The 20,168-nt window shown below is 41.6% G+C and overlaps 1 protein-coding gene across 1 annotated transcript; it reads left to right on the forward strand.

Annotated features, from left to right (window-relative positions):
• Nucleotides 1-1,220: 1,220 nt before the first annotated feature.
• Nucleotides 1,221-19,157, forward strand: LOC115790161 (collagen alpha-1(IX) chain). The gene is given in 35 exon segments (XM_075074414.1): nt 1,221-1,377; nt 1,380-1,402; nt 2,090-2,160; nt 2,758-2,800; nt 2,879-2,941; nt 4,504-4,557; nt 4,737-4,774; nt 4,964-4,988; nt 5,403-5,456; nt 5,673-5,726; nt 5,874-5,906; nt 7,962-8,018; nt 8,139-8,192; nt 8,288-8,341; nt 8,453-8,506; nt 8,615-8,668; nt 8,750-8,803; nt 9,191-9,244; nt 9,612-9,665; nt 9,880-9,933; nt 10,031-10,075; nt 10,176-10,229; nt 10,421-10,474; nt 12,000-12,053; nt 13,182-13,200; nt 13,203-13,252; nt 14,477-14,512; nt 14,612-14,656; nt 14,897-14,929; nt 15,332-15,478; nt 15,724-15,778; nt 16,021-16,209; nt 16,838-16,915; nt 17,929-18,089; nt 18,091-19,157. Coding segments are annotated over 35 exon segments (2,061 nt in total). The 5' UTR covers nt 1,221-1,328; the 3' UTR covers nt 18,136-19,157.
• The last annotated feature ends 1,011 nt before the right edge of the window (nt 19,158-20,168 follow it).

A 20,168-nucleotide genomic window follows, 5' to 3' on the forward strand; every position in this document is an offset into this window, starting at 1 on the left:
AGCTTAATAAAAAGAAACTACATTAAAACTCATTTCAACCTAGCCGTTCTTACCTGTGCTTAAAACCATTAGCTGCTATAATCCATCGTACTAATATTACCGGTTTATTCGAAACTGTGTGTCATTGTTTACAGAGTTGAACACTAAGCACCAAGACAACAGCCGTTAACAAGCTTTGAAAATGACGCCTGCTCACGTCTTCGATATAAACATCCGGTCTTTTTCTTCTTCGTCGTTCTGTTTAGCGATTGGTGAATCGACGCGTTACCGCCTCCCACCGGCCTCCCAGGCAGGAACGACACAGCACGAAAATGTTAAAGTTGCTTTAAAAATATCAGAACAACGAAGGCTTAAAACGTCTCTCCCATTCTTAATGTTATATGCATGATTTTGAGGCAGTACTTTGCTGTAGTTTTTGGTTGAGATGAAACTAGTTTTAATTGCTTTAAATCACACAGTCTCTATTTCGCTTTAAACTGTTGCTAACACAAATGAAAGAAGGTGACCTTATTCGAAAATACTGACAGTGCAAGTACAGAATTAATAATTCTTCAGTGATTCTGTATCATAAACCCCCCCCCCCCCCCCCCCCCCCCCCCCCCCCCCCCCCCCCCCCCCCCCCCCCCCCCCCCCCCCCCCCCCCCCCCCCCCCCCCCCCCCCCCCCATGTAAACGCTACACCATCATAACTGTCATTTAGGATCTCTGTAGTTTTTGATATAGTTGCCAGGTTTTTGTGTTGATCTCGTAATTGTCTAGCATCTTTTGAGAGTTGTATTGGTGTCTCTGGCTGTTTCTCTTCCCTCTGAGACCTATAACTACATGTGGTCTCAACAGTGGATACAGATGAAACAGAGATATCATCTTTATAACAGATAAAACACCTTTATGACAAGTGAGCAGACACTATCAGCAGGTTCATACCATGAGATGCAGTTGAAGACCCCACAGAAGGCTAATAAGCACACACTGACTTTAGGATTTTTTTTGTACTAAATGTAAAAGCATCCATTTTACAGAACGGTGTTATGATCTTTACTGATAAAAACCAAAGTAAAGTCAAAATTAGTGTGTGTGTGTATTAAACTACCATTGTACTTTCATGTTTAATCTTTCAGAGTAAAGGGATGTACACCCCACCCTGTGTGTGCAGAAAACCCCTCCTCCTCCAGCCAGCCTCAGCTTCTCAGAAATACTCAGGACTTTCTAACATCCTCCCCTTCCAGCAGGCGGAGGGGGTTTCAGTCAGGGGGGACGCTGACAGGTGGCTGTCCGAGAGCCCATCATGATCTGGAAAAAGGGACTTCTAGTACCTTCCATAGGAAGACCATGGCTTCGTCCAGGATCTGTCGGGAGTCTTTCCTGGTGCTTTTACTTCAAATGTATTGATTTGCTCAGCTCAGGTGAGTCATAGGTGCTGCTTTGTTTTTTTCTCTCCTGCCAAAGACACACTTGAACATTTATGAAGGTGCTCACAGCTTGTCTGTGGTCCTTACTTCTGGATGTATAAAAAAACCTGTTTTGTACTTGTTTTTTTCCTGTCCTATGCATTCATGTGGCATACCTCATGGTACATTTTATAGGCGGTTCAGCTTGTCTGTGTTGTTCAGTAACCTTAAGGTACTTTGAGTACTAGCACTGAAGCATCTAATTAAATGTTGTGTTAAATCTGCAAGATTTTTTGGGACTCTGGGCTTCATAAATGTCAAAAAGTATTGTGTTTTCACCAAAGCCAAAAATGCACAATCCTTAAGAGTACTCTACTTAAGATGCTGTATGCGTGATGATGAAATGAATGCTTTCAGTGCTTTTTTTCTTATCAGGTTTATTTAAAATCAGTTCATCCCAGGGTTCACACCTGGCACCAATAAAGTCCAGACAGCAGCAGTAATCTGAGCACATGCGGTTCATTAGGCCAGAATAATAGGGAACCAGGTTTGGATTTGTGACCTATCCACTCACATCATCCAGACAATGGGACTCTGTGTGAGCTGCCCGTCACACTAGCAGCAGCAGCAGCACTGCATGATATTTAGAGATGGATTTTAGTGGGAAAAAAGTGAAAACTGATTTCTGTATTTGTTTTACAGAGGGGCCCAGTCGGCCCCAGAGGCCCGCCAGGGCCACCCGGGATAGCTGGAGTGCCTGGAGTGGACGGCATGATGTGAGACTGCTTTTTGGTTCTTCTCAGCTGTAACAGTTCTTTTTCGGATCAGTTTTGTGCTGCAGCTGCGGTCCGGCTTGTTTCAGGGTTAAGCAGCTCAGTGAACAGTGAAGCCAAACAGTTACTGTTTAAACACTGGTGTTCTCTTACAATAACACAACTCTATAACTCTATCTTCATTCATCTTCAGCAGCATAGTGACTGCAGAGGTTCAAACCATGGTAGAGCTGTTTTTAGTCTCATCACTGCAGACAAAGAGGAGATGATCCAAAGTGTGCCAGACAGGAAGAGAAGACATTGTTACATGATTATCTACCCTTCTATTTGGATGCTGGTCTGTTAGGGAAACAGATGTTTTTATCCACAGTTTTTGTGTGGATTCCTGCCAAAGGGCATTTAAAAAAATCAAACAAACTCTCCACAATATGGTTTCTGACGCTGTGAGCTCCTAAAGCTCAAGACAACCTTCCAAATCCACATTTGAGCCATTTATATTAAAAGAGAAATTCTGTTAATGTGTCTTTGTCACCTTCTAAAATGTTAAACAGACAATGAAACAAGGAGATATATGTATGACCATCTCCTTTATGTGTCTCAGGGTGACAGAGGAGAAGACTCTACAGTGACTGGTGCACCAGTGAGTTTTTAATTTCTCTCATCACAGGCCGAAGTCTTAGATTAATCAGCCCAGTAACGCTGAATCTTCTGCTTACAGGGACCTGATGGTGACAACGGCAAAGACGGGGCTCCTGGAGCTTCAGGCATTCCAGGGGCAGATGTAAGTAAGACAACACGCCAACAAAACTTGGTAGCGTGTTTTCCCACCAAGCGTGTGTTATAGCTTGTTCACTCCCCATCTTCCCTCTGCAGTCTAAAGTATAACAAAAGACTATGTTGAGTTTTGAATCCACCAGCTAAGAGGTCTTAAAATATGTATGTATTAAATCTCTGTAAGATCTGAGCCACATGACTTAAGACATTCAGATCTGCTGCTGTGGGAGGGATTTTGTATTGGCCCCAGTTGAGCAAAAGTGTAGAGAAAAAAAAAAAGGTCCCTTGAATAAATCAATCTATTTATTTAGGAGAGAGTCTCAAATAGCTTCCTGACAGAAACAGGAGTCTTTTTGTGCACCACTGAAGCAGTCAGGGGAATCGGCTGCCCAGAGATGGCTGACAGGAGGGAAGTGTAAGCCGGGAAAGGTGGTGCAGAATGGTCACAGTGTGTTCACTGTCCTCTATGTCGTGGTGGTGGTGGTGGTGGTGGTGGGGGCAGAGAACAGACAGGCAGATAAGAGCTTTATTGGTGCTGAAAGAGCATTTGTAACAAATCTGCACAACAATTCTTTGATAATTCAAAAACACATTTTCCATACATACAGGGGCAGAAAATAGAGCAGAATACAATACTTAATGAAAATCTGAGGGAGAGTTTCCTTAGTTGAGGTTTACCAGCATTTGTCTTAGGATGAGTGTCTGATTTTAGTCATCTTTGTTTTCTTCCTCACCCTGAGCCTTTGACCACATGGAGAGTGTTTTGTTAATAAGGGGGGCAATGAAGGGAGGGGCTAAAGAACACCCCATCTGATATCAGACTTATTTCAGTCTCATGTTGCACCTGTGATCTGCTGGAGTCACTCCCCCAGTTTGGGGGCACACAGCCCCCACAGGTTCTCAAACTGTGGAACAGGCCATGGAGTCACTGCAGGTGGATGACCAGGATAAAAAGCTGCAGTGATGCCTCAGGTCCTGTCTTTCTTCTTACTTCAGTACCCACCTAATCATTGTGTGCCATTGTTACCTGTATATGACAATAATAAACTATTTCAGGACAATAATGATGTGTTGTAACAATTGTCCAAGAATAGTTTTAGGAGCAAAAGAGAATTCAGGGTGTTGACTTGGCCTTCAGATTTCCCAGATTTGCGTCTAACTGAGCATCTGTGGGATGTACTGGAAAAACAAGTCTGATCCACAGAGGCTCCACCTCCAAACTTCCAGGATTTAAAGGGCTTGCTGCTAATGTCTTGGTGCCTGATACCACAGGACACCTTCAGAGTTTCTGTAAAGTCCACTCTAAAAAGAACTGAAACATTTAAGTGTGTAAGGACTTCAAAAATCTCTCATCTGGTCATTTTCTTCTTACTTTCTTCTTCTTAGTTTCAGTTTTATCAGATGCAGAAAGTTTGAAAAATTTCACCAAGGAAAGCTCAAAGTCCGCAAGCCTGCACCTGTAGGCTCTGTAATCCCACCCTACACCATCAGAATCTGTGACTTTTGAAAATTGCCCCCATATTAAAATATATTTAAAATATCATAACAGACTTTGTGTTGTGTCCACAGGGACCTGTTGGACCTCCTGGGGATCCAGGCCCTGGGGGCCCAAAAGGGTCAAAAGTAAGTTATCACTTTGACATGTTAGTCTATTAGTTATGTTGTTGAAATGAGATCTGTATATCGATTATCCACATGACAGTTGCACAATAATACTGTGATAATAGCTGTGACTCATCTGTAAGCGTGCTGTACTTCCTCATCCTGGTGTGAAATATATTTCTGTTTTTACTGGTTTTCAGGGGGAACCTGAGCTCGTGGCCTGCTGGAGAGCCTGTAAGTACAGATGTTAACCTCTGAGTATGTATTTCTCTGTGTATTTTTTACATACTTTCCATCACAGATGTTATCTCACACATTATTTACATATAATTTGAAAAAATGCAATGAAACAACTGACTAAAACTAATCGAATCAGCCATAATTTTTCTCAGTTTGACTCGCTGTAATTAGGATTTCTCTCCCACAGGGTGGTAGGATCTGATGGACTTGATGTGAGTACAGTGCTGATACCTAAGGATTTTAACAGCTAAATTCCAGCACATTAACCAAATGAACTAATAAATTGGTGCTTACTGATTAACTTTCATAACAATGTTTGTTAAAACTGCTCAATGTTGCAGAGGTGCTGAAAGAGGCAGACAAAAATAGAAGGAATATAACAATGAATGACAAATATCATTTGTGTAAAAATGAAGGTGATATTTTTACCCACAGATGATTTTTCACTTGGTGATCGTGCACGCCTTTCATTTGTGTCATTTACAGGAGATTATGTGTTGTAGCATGAACAGCAGTGTTACATAATCTGCAACATTAATATATTCCTTTAAAAAAATGCTAACTTTACAGAATGCACTTTATTTTACAACTGTTTCTGCATATTTTGCTGTATTTTTTTTTAACAGGGTATTCCTGGTACAGACGGGCTACCAGGTGAACTGGGGAAAGTAGGACCCCCTGTGAGTACAGAAATCATAGTCAGGCTCTGGTCACTTAGCTACTTAGAAGATTCGTGAAGCTTAAATGTAATTTCTTAGATTGTTTTGTGGAATAAAGTGATTTTATTTTTGAAATATGGTGCTAATACCTTCAGTACAAACAAAGAAAAGCATCATGAAACATGTGCTGATGATGACTAGACCCCCGATTAACAAAAAGTCCTCGACCTGTTTCAGGGAGCGAGAGGCAGAAGAGGTCAAGTTGGTCTGCCTGGTTCTCCTGGTCCAAGAGTAAGTATCCCAGTTTCTGTCTGTGCTCCTATCAGGAGGGGAAAAAGATCATAAAAGTTACTTAGCCACTCATTTATTTTATGAATAGCTGGGGTGTGTATTGAAAATTAAAATAAGATGATTTAAGCTCAGACACTTTTTTTCTAGGGGCCTCCAGCTGTTTATGAAGGCGAGGATCTGGTAAGTAGATACATTTACACCCATTTTACACCCAACTGCACATTTGGCTTACACAGCAGGGAAACCTACAAATGATATAACATAAATCAAACTTAATGTAAATAATGTTAGTGGGAAAATTATTGCTTTGTTGGCTTTGAAATATTTCACTTACTCTTATAGTAAATAAATCAATTTCCCCAATCTGGGATAAAGTTTTATCTTAAAAATTGAATTAACATCTTTACTGTGATATTACAGTACTGTTTGAATTCTCTCTCATCAGTGTGTTTAAGTCATGCTGGTAAGAAGTATCAGCACCTCATATAAAAAAAAAAATTAAAGGAACACTTTGAAAACACATCAGATCTCAATGGAAAAAAAATCATGTTGGATATCTATACAGATGTGGACTGGGTAATGTGTTAGGAATGAAAGGAGCCACATCGTTTGATGGAAGTTAAAATCATCAACCTACAGAGGCTGAATTCAAAGACACCCTGAAAAATCTAAGTGAAAAAATGATGCAGCAGGTTAGTCCATTTTACTGAAAGTTGATTGCAGCAACTCAAACTGGTACTCAGTAGTTTGAATGACACCCCCCCTCCCACACACACACACACGTGCTTATATGTATGCCAGACAATGTTGGGGCTCCTAATGAGACGACAGATGGCGTCCTGGGGGATCTCCTCTCAGATGTGGACCAGGGCATCATTGAGATCCTGGACAGTTTGTGGTCCAGCCTGGTGTGTCTGACAGATCGAAACATAATGTCCCAGAAGTGTTCTACTAGATATAGGTCAGGCGAGTGTGGGGGCCAGTCAGTGGTATCAATTCCTCCATCCTCCAGGAACTGCCTGCATATTCTCACCTCGTGAGGTCGGGCATTGTTGTGCACCAGGAGGAACCCAGGACCCACTGCTCCAGCACAGGGTCTGACAATGGGTCCAAGGATTTCATCCTGATACCTGATGGCAGTCAGGGTGCTGTTGCCTAACCTGTAGAGGTCTGTGCGTCCCTCCATGGATATGTCACTCCAGACCATCACTGACCCACCACCAAATGATGTTACAGGCAGCATAACGTTCTCCACGGCTTCTCCAGACCCTTTCATGTCTGTCACGTGTGCTCAGGGTGAACCTGCTCTCATTTGTGAAAAGCACAGGCTGCCAGTGGACCTGCCAATTCTGGTATTCTATGGCAAATGCTAATCAGGCTCCACAGTACCAGGAAGTGAGCACAGGGCCTACTAGAAAATGTTGAACACTCAGCCCACCCTCGTGAAGTCTGTTTCTGATTCTTTGGTCAGAGACATTCACACCAGTGGCTGCTGGAGGTCATGTTGCAGCTCTGGCAGTGCTCACCCTGCTCTTCCTTGCACAAAGGAGCAGATCCCTGTCCTGCTGATGGGTTAAGGACCTTCTGCAGCCCTGTCCAGCTCTCCTAGACTAACTGCCTGTCTCCTGGAATCTCCTCCATGCTCTTGAGTCTGTGCTGGGAGACACAGCAAACCTTCTGGCAGAGTTGGACTGCCTGTGTAACCTCTGTAGGGTCCAGGTATCACCTCATGCTACCAGCAGTGACACTGCCCCTAGCCAAATGCAGAAATAGTGAAAAAACAGTCAGAAAAGATGAGGAGGGAAAAATGTGAGTGTCCTCCACCTGTAAAACCATTCCTGTTTGGGGGGTTGTCTCATTGTTGCCCCTCTAGTGCACCTGTTGTTAATTTCATCAACACCAAAGCAGCTGAAACTGATTAACAACCCCCTCTGCTGCTTACTGACCAGATCAATATCACAGAGGTTTAACTGACTTGATGCTGAACTCTGATTAAAAAGTGTTCCTTTAATTTTTTTGAGCAGTGTATAAAATTCAGCTCCCAAACACCAACTCTTTAAAATTAAAAAAGCTTTCAGATTTAAATTATCTTGTTAATTCACGGAGCTCAGTCACACATCAACAACATGAACAGCAAAACCATTTTATGTTCATTTAAATGCCGGTGGCGGTCACTGTCAGTGGAACTCTCAGTGGGCTTTTCCATGACCTCAAATAGGCTGTTGTGTTTTTCAGTGTCCCAATGCCTGCCCCTCATCTTTGACTGGATATTCTGGCCTCCCAGGCATGAAAGTAAGTTCATTACTATTACCAGTGGCTTTATTGATGTTGTCAATGCAGTCATTAAAATTTGCATCAATCTGAACTGCACTTTTTTGTTGATAACTTCTAACGATTAGTTTCTGTCTACAGGGCCACAAAGGGGTTAAGGGTGAATCAGGTGAGCCGGGAAGGCAAGGACACAAGGTAACCTTCTGCTAACAACTTAGTCTTCACTGCATGAAAAAAACAGAACCCCGGATACCAACTCCTGACATTTCTGGGACACTTTCATTTTTCAGGGAGAGGAGGGTGAACAGGGACTTCCTGGTGAAGTTGGAGCTCAAGGACTACCAGTAAAATATTTCATCATTCTCTTAAAACCAACTGTAACTGTAAAAATCTTACAGAAATGGCTCCATGCAGTCAAACATATTAATGCTCCTCTATCTGCTGAGTAATTCTAGGGCCCAGGTGGATCACGAGGACTCCCGGGAATAATGGGCTCTAAAGGTGACAGGGTGAGAGGACACACACTGCAGATACGCTTCATGGACTGGATTTATAAAACAACATAGTTTGAACAGGGCATATATTAAGAGACTGTCCTTCTATGTTTCTGCAAACAGGGACCTCGTGGAAACCTAGGTGACGTGGGCCCTCGTGGAATCCAGGGAGCTCCAGTGAGTGGAAACTTAGTATCATCTCTGCCGAGTCCTCTTTGTTCCTTTGATAAAATACTGACGAAAACTGACCATTTTTAGGGGGATCCAGGCCAAAGAGGAGCCATAGGTGAGACTGGCCCAAAGGGAGTGCTGGTAAGATCACTAATCTGACTGAAAAGCCCATGTTGGGTTTTTTTTATCCCGTTTCTAATTTAAATGTATCACCCACCGTGAACATAGCATGAAATGAACTTAAGCCTGTCATCATGGTCTTAGCCTAAATTTTAAAAACACTGTGATCACAAATAAAAGTGTAATCTTACAAAATAATGGTCTGAAAGCTATTTTAAACACGCCATGTGGTAGAAAAGCATGCATCTTTCTAATTACTGTTATTTTATTAATGTTTAAATCACATCCCAACCTGAAATTCAGGCAAGTTCCAACGTAAAACATGGTTCCAGCATCTGCCACCTCTTAATTTGTTTCCATCTCAAGTTGCAAATTCGATCACAGTTAACTCAGTTTGTTGCTTCATAGGGGGACGGAGGTCCACCGGGGATCAGGGGAGTTCCAGGGCCAAAAGGAGATCCTGTGAGCACAGCGGCATCTTATGGATGCTAGAATCAGTCAATTAATCACTGCGTCTTCTTACTCACCTACTTTTCTATTGCTTTCTACTTCTCGAGCAATCCAATCATTATCTGCTGATGTCATATTAATATTCTTCTTTCCTACCTGCATCCTAACTATGGATGAGTTTTCCTGGCTAGTTGCTTCACACACAGAGAATTCAGTCGTAATAATGCTGGTATTTCACTGTCCCTATCCCTATACAATGCATTTCCTTCCCTACCTAGTATTACTCCTTCCTTTTTTTGTTTTAAAGTGATGCATTAATTAAATGTGCACGCATGTAATAGGTTTTGTAATAAGTATCCTGCTTTTTTTTTATCAACAGGGCCTTCCTGGTCCAGACGGTCGTGAAGGAATTCCTGGACTGCCAGGGTCCAAGGTAACTAATGCCTGCTTTTATTAATAACTATTTAATAGTGTGTGGAAGTGATTTGGGGCAGAAAGACAGCCTAGGTTCTGGAAAGAGTGCTTTTATTTAGAAAGTTTTCAGTCTGAGTCTGTGGACATTTGCTTAGGAACATCTTTAGCAATAACAATGCAATGACGAGGTCTTCTAGCAGCTCCTCCAAGGGTTCAATTGATTCTATTTTTAGGGTCTTCCAGGAAAAAATGGCGCTCCAGGTGATGCAGGCTCACAGGGACTTCCTGTAAGTGACCTCTGAGAGCCTGATTCCTAATTAACAGTTAAACATTTGATTTTCTTCACTAGGATTTTTTTTGTTCATTACAATTTTCTTCATGTAGGGTTTGCCAGGATCTTATGGCCAAAAAGGACACGGAGGTCCAAGGGTATGATCAGCACTTCTGTAACAATACATCATGAAAAACGTTTCTATGACGGCAGTTTCAGAATAAGATGAACCAGTGATGCTTCTGTTTGTGTCACCAGGGTAACTCAGGTGATCCAGGAGTTGTTGGACTGATGGGGTCTCCGGGGAAACAAGTAAGTTCAAAGCAAGGTGAAACATATGCATCATATTAACATAAAGTTAATTAAAAGCAAGAAGAACCAATTAAAAGCACATTAAACTAGTCCATTTTGCCTGGTTAACTGATGGATTAGTCAGATAAGATTTATGATGAGTGTGAGAGAAAAACTCTGATGATTTTCCTGTCTGATCATTTGTTTGCTAGGGTGAACGTGGTGAGCAGGGAGAGGTGGGACCTGTTGGAGCCAGAGGAGGACCAGTAAGTCTCTGAAATCCATGTATCACTTTTCAAAAATACATGTTTTTCCTCCATAAAGAGGAAACCCCCCCCCATTCCCCACGTCTAAAGAAATGAATTCACACAGACTGAGACTGAGATTTTTATTGTACCCTCTGTAAATCTGATCAGCATGAATGAAGAGCTAATTGGCATCTAACTGTTAGAGTGAGGAAGAGTCCATAATATAAGTCATATTTTGTTTTCCTCAGTAGATTCAAGAGATAAAAGGCATTAACGATGATATCAGCAGGATGATAAATGAAATGAGATGAACAGTATACTTTTTTTTTTTTTTTTAGCTCCAGTGCACACGCTCAAATGAATGCACAGTTCAGTATTTCTATTACACACTTGAGTCTCCACTACTGTGCAGTCTACACAGTCTAATTCAGCAGCAGGGAACACAACATCACATATGATTAGACAAAGTTTATTGACCAAAAATAATGAGAGCAAACAGGTATGTAGGGCAGGAAGGCTTTTTTTTTTTTTTTTTTTACACACATCTGGTAGCGGAGTGTGTGAGGTGAAATTCAGATCAATCTCCAATAAAACTAATGCCTGCAGTTAAAACACACAAAGCCACACAAATGCAGGGCCATCTTAAAGGAAATACTGAAAATGGTCAGAGTTTCTACTAATCAGCTCAGTGTGTGCACAATGAATCCCCGTGAGCCAAAAGTTCAGGCTTTACATGCCAGACTCTGAATGATGCTGATGAGAGCATATTCAATGTTCAATGCCCGCTGCCAGAGGAGGGCACAGAACATCCTCCAGGACCCCTCACACCCTGGACACTCCTTGTTTCAGCTACTGCCATCAGGCAGACGTTTCAGGACAATGAAGGCCAGAACAAACAGACTGAGGAACAGCTTTTATGCCAGGGCTATCATTGAACTGAACTCTGTGTGGTTTGGACAGTGATGTGGGGTGGTAGTGCTGACTGTGTGCGTGCGTTGGTGTGTATTGGGGCTAGATTCGTCTGTTAATTTACTATTGTGCACTGTATTTTAGTAATCATTTTTATCACTCATATTTTTATTATTTTATTATTTATTGTCTGAGGCACCTAGAAAGGAATGCATTTTAAATTTCATTGTGCAACTTCTGTGTACAATGACAATAAAGATTCTGATTCTGATTCTGATTCTTAATGTGGTCATGAGGACAGAAGTCCCACCAACCTGTAGGCCAAACCTCCTGTTTAGGAGAGGCAGCCAGTCAGAAATGAAACTGTTCTACAGCAGCTTGTTTCAGACAGAGGATGAGGATGAGGATTATTTTGAGCAGTAACTCAGGCAACAGTAAGGAGCTGTAAATGGATATGATAGGTTCCCTTTAATAGTTTAAAACTGATTTTTTTACAATAATAGCTACCGGACAATTTAACTAAAAAAAATAAAGGAACTATGACATCATCAACCCTACCAAACTGCATGAAAATGTTACATTTCTTGTCTCTGTCCATGTTTCCTGATTTGAGCGCAGTTCTTTTGTGTTTTAGGGTGAACGAGGAGAGAGAGGACCTGATGGGCCCTCAGGATTACCAGGAGGCAGGGTAAGACCTGAAGAAAAGTCTTCTGTTATGTAGAGGACGTCATTGTCTTTTGACAAATAACTGGGAGAAAAGGATTTCACCACAGAAGTACTGAACAGTTTTGGATCATTTCAGATTTAATTTTCTTCAAAGCAGTTTGACTCCTGTCTGTGAAAAGTGATATATAAATAAATATTGCTTGGTAAATTATATATATATATATATATATATATATATATATATATATATATATATATATTTTTTTTACAGTGGATATATCCAAAACTGAGCAACTCACACCAAAACAATGTAGATGGATAAACAGCATTACAGGCCAGAGGAAAACATATGAATACGGGTGTTACACAGTTCCTGAGATCTCCTGCTAGCAGGCAGAACTCCTGCTGGCAAGAACACAAATGGGGACATGAGGGTTAAAAGCAATGCTTTCTGTTAGAGTGACAAACAGGATTATGATGATGCTGCTGAGGGAAAGGAGACTACAGGTGGATTGAGAAGCAGTACAGAAATGAGACGTTCGGATAATAACAAATTCAACTCAGCAAAACACTAAAAAGAACTTAATAATTTCCAAGACTGGGTCGGATGGTCCGTGGGAAAAGTGCAGAAATCACTAAGAAGCTGGAAGCTGAAAGCAGCAGAATCAGTGTTCCCAAATCCCACCCATCCTGAAACTATTATTCAACACGAGACTAATTCACCGAGACAAACCTTGTATCTGCTCAGATGTTCATTGCAGGAAAGTGGAGTCATGTTTTTGTGCTTTTAACAGAAACAAGAACTGAAGGTCTGTCCCTGCAGTTAAGCCTCTAATCTACTGGCGAATGGGCATGAATGGTCTCTTGTGTTACAGGCTTTTATTTTTTCTGCAGCTCAGGGGGGATTCAGGGCAGGAAAACAACCTGAGAAGCCCTGAAAGAAATCTCTGTTCCCCAGGAATGCCCACATACACCCTAACACATCTAAGGGAGGGTGGATAGTTGGGTTGCTGCTGGTGGTGATGGTGGTGGTGTGGCACCTTCTCTAAGCTTCACACAGTTTGTTCTGTGTTGTGATTCTGAATGTCTGTATGTGTGTATTCAGTGTGTTAAACAGGTTATGTCTGTATATTGTGTTTTTTTTAAATAGGGGGGCAAAGGGAATCCAGGCCTCCAGGACTTCCTGGCCCGGCTGGTTATCGTGGTCAGAAAGGAGACAGGGTGAGAAACACAAAATTAACCAAGATAAAACCCCAGATTAGATTTAAAAAGAAGTCATGTGAATGCAGCAGCCCAAAATAAGTCGTCACATGCAGCCTGACTCACAAAGTGACCTCACTCCACTTATTAAGTTGCACAATGATGTTGCACAAAGATCAGAACAATATGAGAATGAATTTGTGTAGGGATATGGTCGAGCTGGTTGCAAAGCTAGTGAGACATCCTCACCATGCTTGCTTTGTGTTCAGCCACACAGAGCAGAGAGAAGGATCAGCTAATCAGCTGCAGGGGTGGGGGGTGGGGTGGGGTGAGGAGAAACAAAATACTAAAATACACCATAAACATAAATGTCAAGACCATCAAATCCTTAATTCTACTCTTTGCAGGCTTTCTAGTGTAACTCGCACAAAGTGGATGAACTTTTTAAGATGAGCTTTAAATGTGTTTACTGAAGCAGGTTTTGTACAAGGAGCAATTGTGTGTAACTGCTTTCTCTGAAAGTGGAGTAGGTTTTATCTGAAATTTATTTGTTGTTCATGTGAAAGTGTCGATAATAAATGATTTATATAAAGACCATCGAGGCTATCATGCAGAGCTTTTCAGCCAGCAGAGGACCAATCTGCTGCTCATGACAGTCTGTTCACAAACCACAGAACCAGTCATTTTGTAGCAAAGCGGTGCATCCTGACCCAGACCCCAGACTCAGGACCCCCCGTCTGCTCTTTGGCACGTTCTGTAAAAAAAAGCAAAAAAAAAAACTAGTAGAGCCTTTGACATTCTGTTGAGAAGCAGCAGATGTTCACAATCATGTTTGGACAACCAGGCAACATCATTCCCACTTATGATACCAATATTGCCAGGATTCCCATACTAGCATGTGGCTCTTGTTGGAAACCAGCTTGCTTTTGGTAGAAAATCCCCAAACTTTGCTCAGGAACAGGAACCATGCCGGTTATCTGTTGGTCGAAAAGCCCCGTTTGAATTTTTCGCTTCAGGAGTTGGTAGAGACTAAATACTGGACATACAACTGACAGGTGGCAAACGTGACTTTAGATTAGTTTTCCAAATAAACTCAGAATGGGTTATTGCTGCTGTGATTAAAAACAAGTTACAATTCTAAACAATTCATTAAATATATAAAAATATTGCAGATTTTGATGCACAAGATTTATTTCCAATGAATATTTTCATATTGCCAGAAATAATTATTTTGCTTTTTCTCAGGGTGCAGTCGGTCTTGATGGTTCAAAGGGGGACCAGGTATTTTTTTTAACTGAATTGTAATATAATGACTGTTAATATTAAACAGATCGCAGAGTTGGATTAGAACTAAAAATCTGCCCCTTGTCCTTATTTTAGGGAGCTCCGGGAGCCGAGGGAACACCGGGAGAGAGAGGAGATGTGGTGAGTTATGAACCGCTGAAAATATCAAGGATAAAAAGAAATGCTCTTAGTGATGGCATCAGGGAGGATGCAGTTATGAACAGTATGAAGAATGATTTGAATTTGCAAAATGTGTTGTGGAGAATGATCTTTTGTGACAAAGTGATACGGCCTCTCAGAATATAAAATATGAACCATATCTGGTTTAAATATCTTTGGATCTTTCTGCAGAAGTGTAATTAATTACATTTTTTTTTTCAGGGTGACCCAGGAGAACCAGGAGAGAGAGGATCGGTATGTGCGTGGACGGAGTAAAAATTGGAAAACAGGAAGTTTCTCAGATCATTAGATCATTAGATCAATCATAAAAGAATTTACAGCACAGAAAATGTTCAACTTCTGAAAATTATGTTCTTTTATACACTCAATAATCAATACTTGGGTACTCAATACTGAATACTTGGCTGGGGTTCCTTTACCACAAATGACTGCAGTCTGGCATGGAAGCGATCAGCTTGTGGCACTGCTGAGGTGTCACTGAAGCCCAGGTTGCTTCAATAGTTGCCTCCAGCTCATCTGTATTTTTGGGTCCAGTGTTTCTCATCTTCCTCTTGACAAGAGATTCCCTGTTCTCAGTATCTTCCCAACTTTATTCTGTTGGAGTCATCCTAAGTTTTGGTGCTGTGTTGATTGTAGTCAGGTCCACCTGGAGAGACGGGGAATAAAGGACCCGAGGGCAGCCGAGGACTGCCGGGGAAAGAGGGCAAGCTGGGCCAACCAGGACCCCGTGGCATGCAGGGTGACATGGGGGTACCCGGCCTGCCGGGAAATCAAGGACGAGCGGTGAGAAATTTTATCCCTAACTATCATGTTACAGCCTTCTGTTGAATCACAAAAGCACGTTCCCTCAACTCAAAGACAGTACTTGGAATTTTCAATAAATGAATTGTTGGGAGAGGAAATATAATATTCAACAGGGAGCACTTAGGTCAGAATAAGTTTGATGAGACTAAATATATCTGATCTTATGCCCAGAATTTCATACGTAACAAAAGACTCATCACTATCAACAATCTGTGTTTGTTCAGGGAAAATCACCAACAGATACACACATCAAACAAGTCTGCATGAGGGTAATGCAAGGTAAGTGTCACACTCACACTTCATTCTAACTGGCTGGTTATCACTAGGTACAGGTTTCTGAAGACAGCATGTTTTACAGTCATTTGAATAAAATAACTTTTCAAAACAATCTGGGACACACACACACACACACACACACACACACACACACACACACACACACACACACACATGCTTTTTAAAATCTATATAGCTACAGATTAAAACACAGGATTAAAACACAAAATTGTCCGGTGTCACAGAACAGTTCGCCCAGCTAGCAGCCAGCTTGACCAGGCCTGAGTCAGGTATCGCTGGGGTGCCCGGTCCTCCTGGCCCACCTGGACCTCCAGGCCCCCCAGGAGAGAATGGTTTCCCAGGTCACACCGGATCGAGAGGTCTGCCTGGTCTGAAAGGTCCACCTGGACTGTTGGGTCGCAAAGGACCTAAAGGTGAGCTCTAGATTGGGGGTCATATCAGCAGGAAGGTCAGTTTAAGGTTATTGGGGTCACACAACTCTAGCCAATAAACACAAAGAATGAAAAAGTAACTGACTGCAGTCAGTGAGAAGTCGTGTAAATAAGAGCTCTCTCTCTTTTTCTGCCTTTTTTGGTGCATCACTGAGTTCCTTGGTGCATTACTGCCACCTGTAGATGGATTCAATAGGAGTGAGAAAGCACTGGCAGAGGAGAGCATGTGGATGGATGGGTACATGCTGATATGTGAGGTTAAACCAAATATGACCCACATACAACTCCGGTTAAAAAGAATATTTGTCATGCTTAGCGTGAGTATTCTTGGCTCTGTACATTAACTGATTAGCATACAATACTGGAGGAAAAACTATTAGTGAATCTGAAAATAAACAGCCAATCTGAAGCAGCCTGCGTGAGTCTCTGAATTAACTGATGGAGTCATTTATGTCCTCTCGATGCTGTTGTGAACCACACCTCCCCAGGTATTAATGAGGGAACAGATGAGGTGTGAAGCCTGAGTTTGAACTTCACGCTAAACACGGATAAATATAGTAACTTCAATTATGTGTTTCCCATTGGTGATAATTATTTTTCCTCACCACAGGTGACCAGGGTGACAAAGGTGACAGGGGACCCACAACGAGAGGACCCAAAGGAGAACCAGGTGCCCCCGGTCTACCAGGTAATTGACAAGACAGCTGATCTTAGAAGAAATGCTCTAAATGTCTCAGTCAAGCATTGTTCAGTGAATATTATGTAATATTGTCCAAAGAAAAATGCAGTTTAGATGGGCAATTGTACTTTGTACCCTTAAGTAAACAAAACGTGTCTCAACTCAATTATATACAACTTTTTATATTAATTAAGAGCAAATATATCCTCTTCTGTCCTCCCAAGTCTATAAAATCTTGCAGGTCAAGAAAAATAATCAGTATGCAGTAAGTGATGCATTCCATGATATTCAAAGATCACGCTTTAATTAGAAGCATGGGATGCTCTGTAATTTAAGGAATAATGGGTGCAGGTTTAATAACAACCAGTGCTACTTTAATAGTTAAATGGTTTGTATTATATGGTTTGTATATACTTTATAAAACTTAAAATCAGTTTGACCTGAGGATGTTGAAACAACAAAGCCAGCAATCCCAAACTTAAGCTCACACGTTTTAACTGTAATTAGAAACGGTCTGATTAAGATTAAGTACAAATGAGCACACCCTTGAGTCGTACATTACATGGGCCTAAACATTTCCGCTGTTTACAAGGGCAGATATTCTCTGCGAGCTAAAGATGGGAAACTTGAATATTTTTACGTTTCCACATAGTTTGTGTTTTTCTTGCACTGCTGTTGTGACCCTGTGCTACCAAATGTTTACGGATCAACTTCTTGTCTTGTAAATTCTGTAAATTTGTTCTTTGTAAGCAAACTAAACTTCAATTAGTGTATCACAAGAAGAAAAGCTTGCAAAATAGAGTACAGATCAATTATGATAATCGTCCACACAAGGTGGACATAGCAATGCCCCAGTGCTGCAAACCTGCATTATTTTTAATGGCCAGCAGGGGCTGACTCCTGTGTTTGCAAAAACAAAGTCAAACTGGATAGAAGGCTATGAGAAGATCACCCTGCTTCTCACTCAATTTATGTCTTCAGTAAACATTTTCCTGATGAGTTTATGTACTTGTGTTTTTCAGGTAATCCTGGTCGACCGGCTTACGGCAGAGACGGTCGTGATGGAGAGAGGGGACCTCGTGGTGTTGCCGGTACCCCCGGTGTTCCCGGACCTCCCGGTCCCCCTGGTTTGAACGGTTACTGTGAGTCGTCTCAGTGCGTCCCTTCCATGGTGGCATCGGAGGGTTTCTGCAAAGGACTCCAGCATGAAAGGTCCCACTGAGATGTGAGGAGGGGCTGCCGCTGTGTTGGGAGGAGGACTGATAGACTGGAGGAGAAACCAGCACTCTAGAGAAGATTTGTCCATTTGAGTTTTTGTCACTTGGTGTGTGTGTGTATGTTTGTTGTTATTGTTGTTGATGTATTTTTAAATGTAGCCAGCTGATTTGGAACAGATTTACTGAAGCCATCTTTGTGGTTATAAAGTGATATTCAGGTAGGACACGTTTGAAACTCCTTTACTTAAAGAAAAAAAAAAAAGCGTTTACCTCAACATTGCCATCTCTGTACTGTAAAATTAAAAGGAGTGTTTATTTTTGAAAAATTAAATAGTCACTGTACAAGCCTGCCAGCCCCGTCTCTATCCAAACAACAAGGCAAGATTTTCTGTATTTTTATGTAAATGTGTCAATATGCAAATTATACTGATGGAAAACAGACATTAGTTTGTGAGTATCTTTGTTGTTTATCCACTTAAATCCCTCCTGTGCTTTTGCTCTTAATGTAGGAAATGTTTGATCATTTCTGTCTCTGTGTGATTGTGATCAGAGTGTGAAAACCTCTCTGGCAATTTTATATGATTTCTTATTTATTATATCAAGGTTCGACATGACATCTTCAAGTTGTACAAAGGAGGAAAATAAAAACATTTTGATAACTCCTGGTATGTTTTGTATGAAGAAATAAGTGAAAAATGAACTGCACTTAAAAAGATTTAAACTTGGATCACTGCGATGATGAATTTCTTCCTTCAAAACGCACCAAATAATCCAGATATGAGGACTAAAAAGTATCAGACAGCCAAACTTATGAAAATGTGCTTTGACCGTGTTTAGCAAAACGAGTACTTTTACATTGTCATTAAGCTGTCGTTAAATCTGAATCCTCACTGTAAATATGTCATTAATATTTTAGGTGGGAAAGCCTCTGAAAAGAAGATGTGGAAAGACTTGTGTCATTTAACTTCTGGGTGTTTATAATTTTCTTCATTTAGCAAATCCACTGCGTTTTTTTTTTTTTTTTTTTTACACTTTCCGGCCGTAGTTTAGTTCAACTTAAATGTGAAACCAAAACTAATTCAACAAGTTTTTTTTTTTTTTTTAATCTTCAGGGTTAAACTTTGACCTAAACCTAAAATAAACCAGTTGTGTATACTTGAACTTTACTGTGTCCTCCCCCTTTTTGAACAGCTTTTCTCAAAGTTATTTCAAAAGTTACCCTAGAGGTTTTCTACACACTCACCAGACACCACGGCCAATCAGTCAGTCACCTGGCAGCAACTCACGGTCAAGACAACCTGCTGAAGTTCAAGCTGAGCATCAGAATGGGGGAAGAAAGGTGATTCAAGTGACTTTGAACATGTTGTGGTTGTTGGTGCCAGACGTGCTGGTCTGATTATTTTGGAAACTGCTGACCTACTGGGATTTTCCCACACAACCATCCAGAGAACGGTCAGAAAAGGAGAAAATATCCAGCGATGAGCAGTTCTCTGGGCGGAAATGCCTCGTTGCTGTCAGAGGGCAGGGGAGAACGGGCCAGACTGCTCTGAGCGGATAGGAAGATGACAGTAACTCAAATAACCACTGGTTACAACCAAAGTGTCAAATTTTGAAGCTGATGGGCTGCAGCGGCAGGAGCCCGCACAGGGTGCCACTCCTGTCAGCTAAGAACAGGAAACTGAGACCGCAACTCGTGTGGGCTCACCAAAACTGGACAACGGGAGATCGGAAACACACAGCCTGGGCCGGTGAGTCTTGATTTGTGTGGCGACATTCAGACGGCAGGATCAGAATTTATCATAAACAACACGAGAGCATCCAGCATGGATCCAGCCTGCCTTGTATCAATGGTTCAAGCTGCTGCCAGTGGTGTAAAGGTGTGGGGAATAGTTTTTTGGCCCTTTAGTACCAGCTGAGCTTCATTTAAAGACCACAGCCTACCTGAGTACTGTTGCTGACCATGTCCATAGAGTGCCCCTCTGCTCATGGATGCTTCCAGCAGGGTAACACACCATGTCACAAAGCTCAGATCATCTCATTGAGTT

This window comes from Archocentrus centrarchus, chromosome 1 (assembly GCF_007364275.1).
Source record: "Archocentrus centrarchus isolate MPI-CPG fArcCen1 chromosome 1, fArcCen1, whole genome shotgun sequence".
Lineage (NCBI taxonomy): Eukaryota > Metazoa > Chordata > Actinopteri > Cichliformes > Cichlidae > Archocentrus > Archocentrus centrarchus.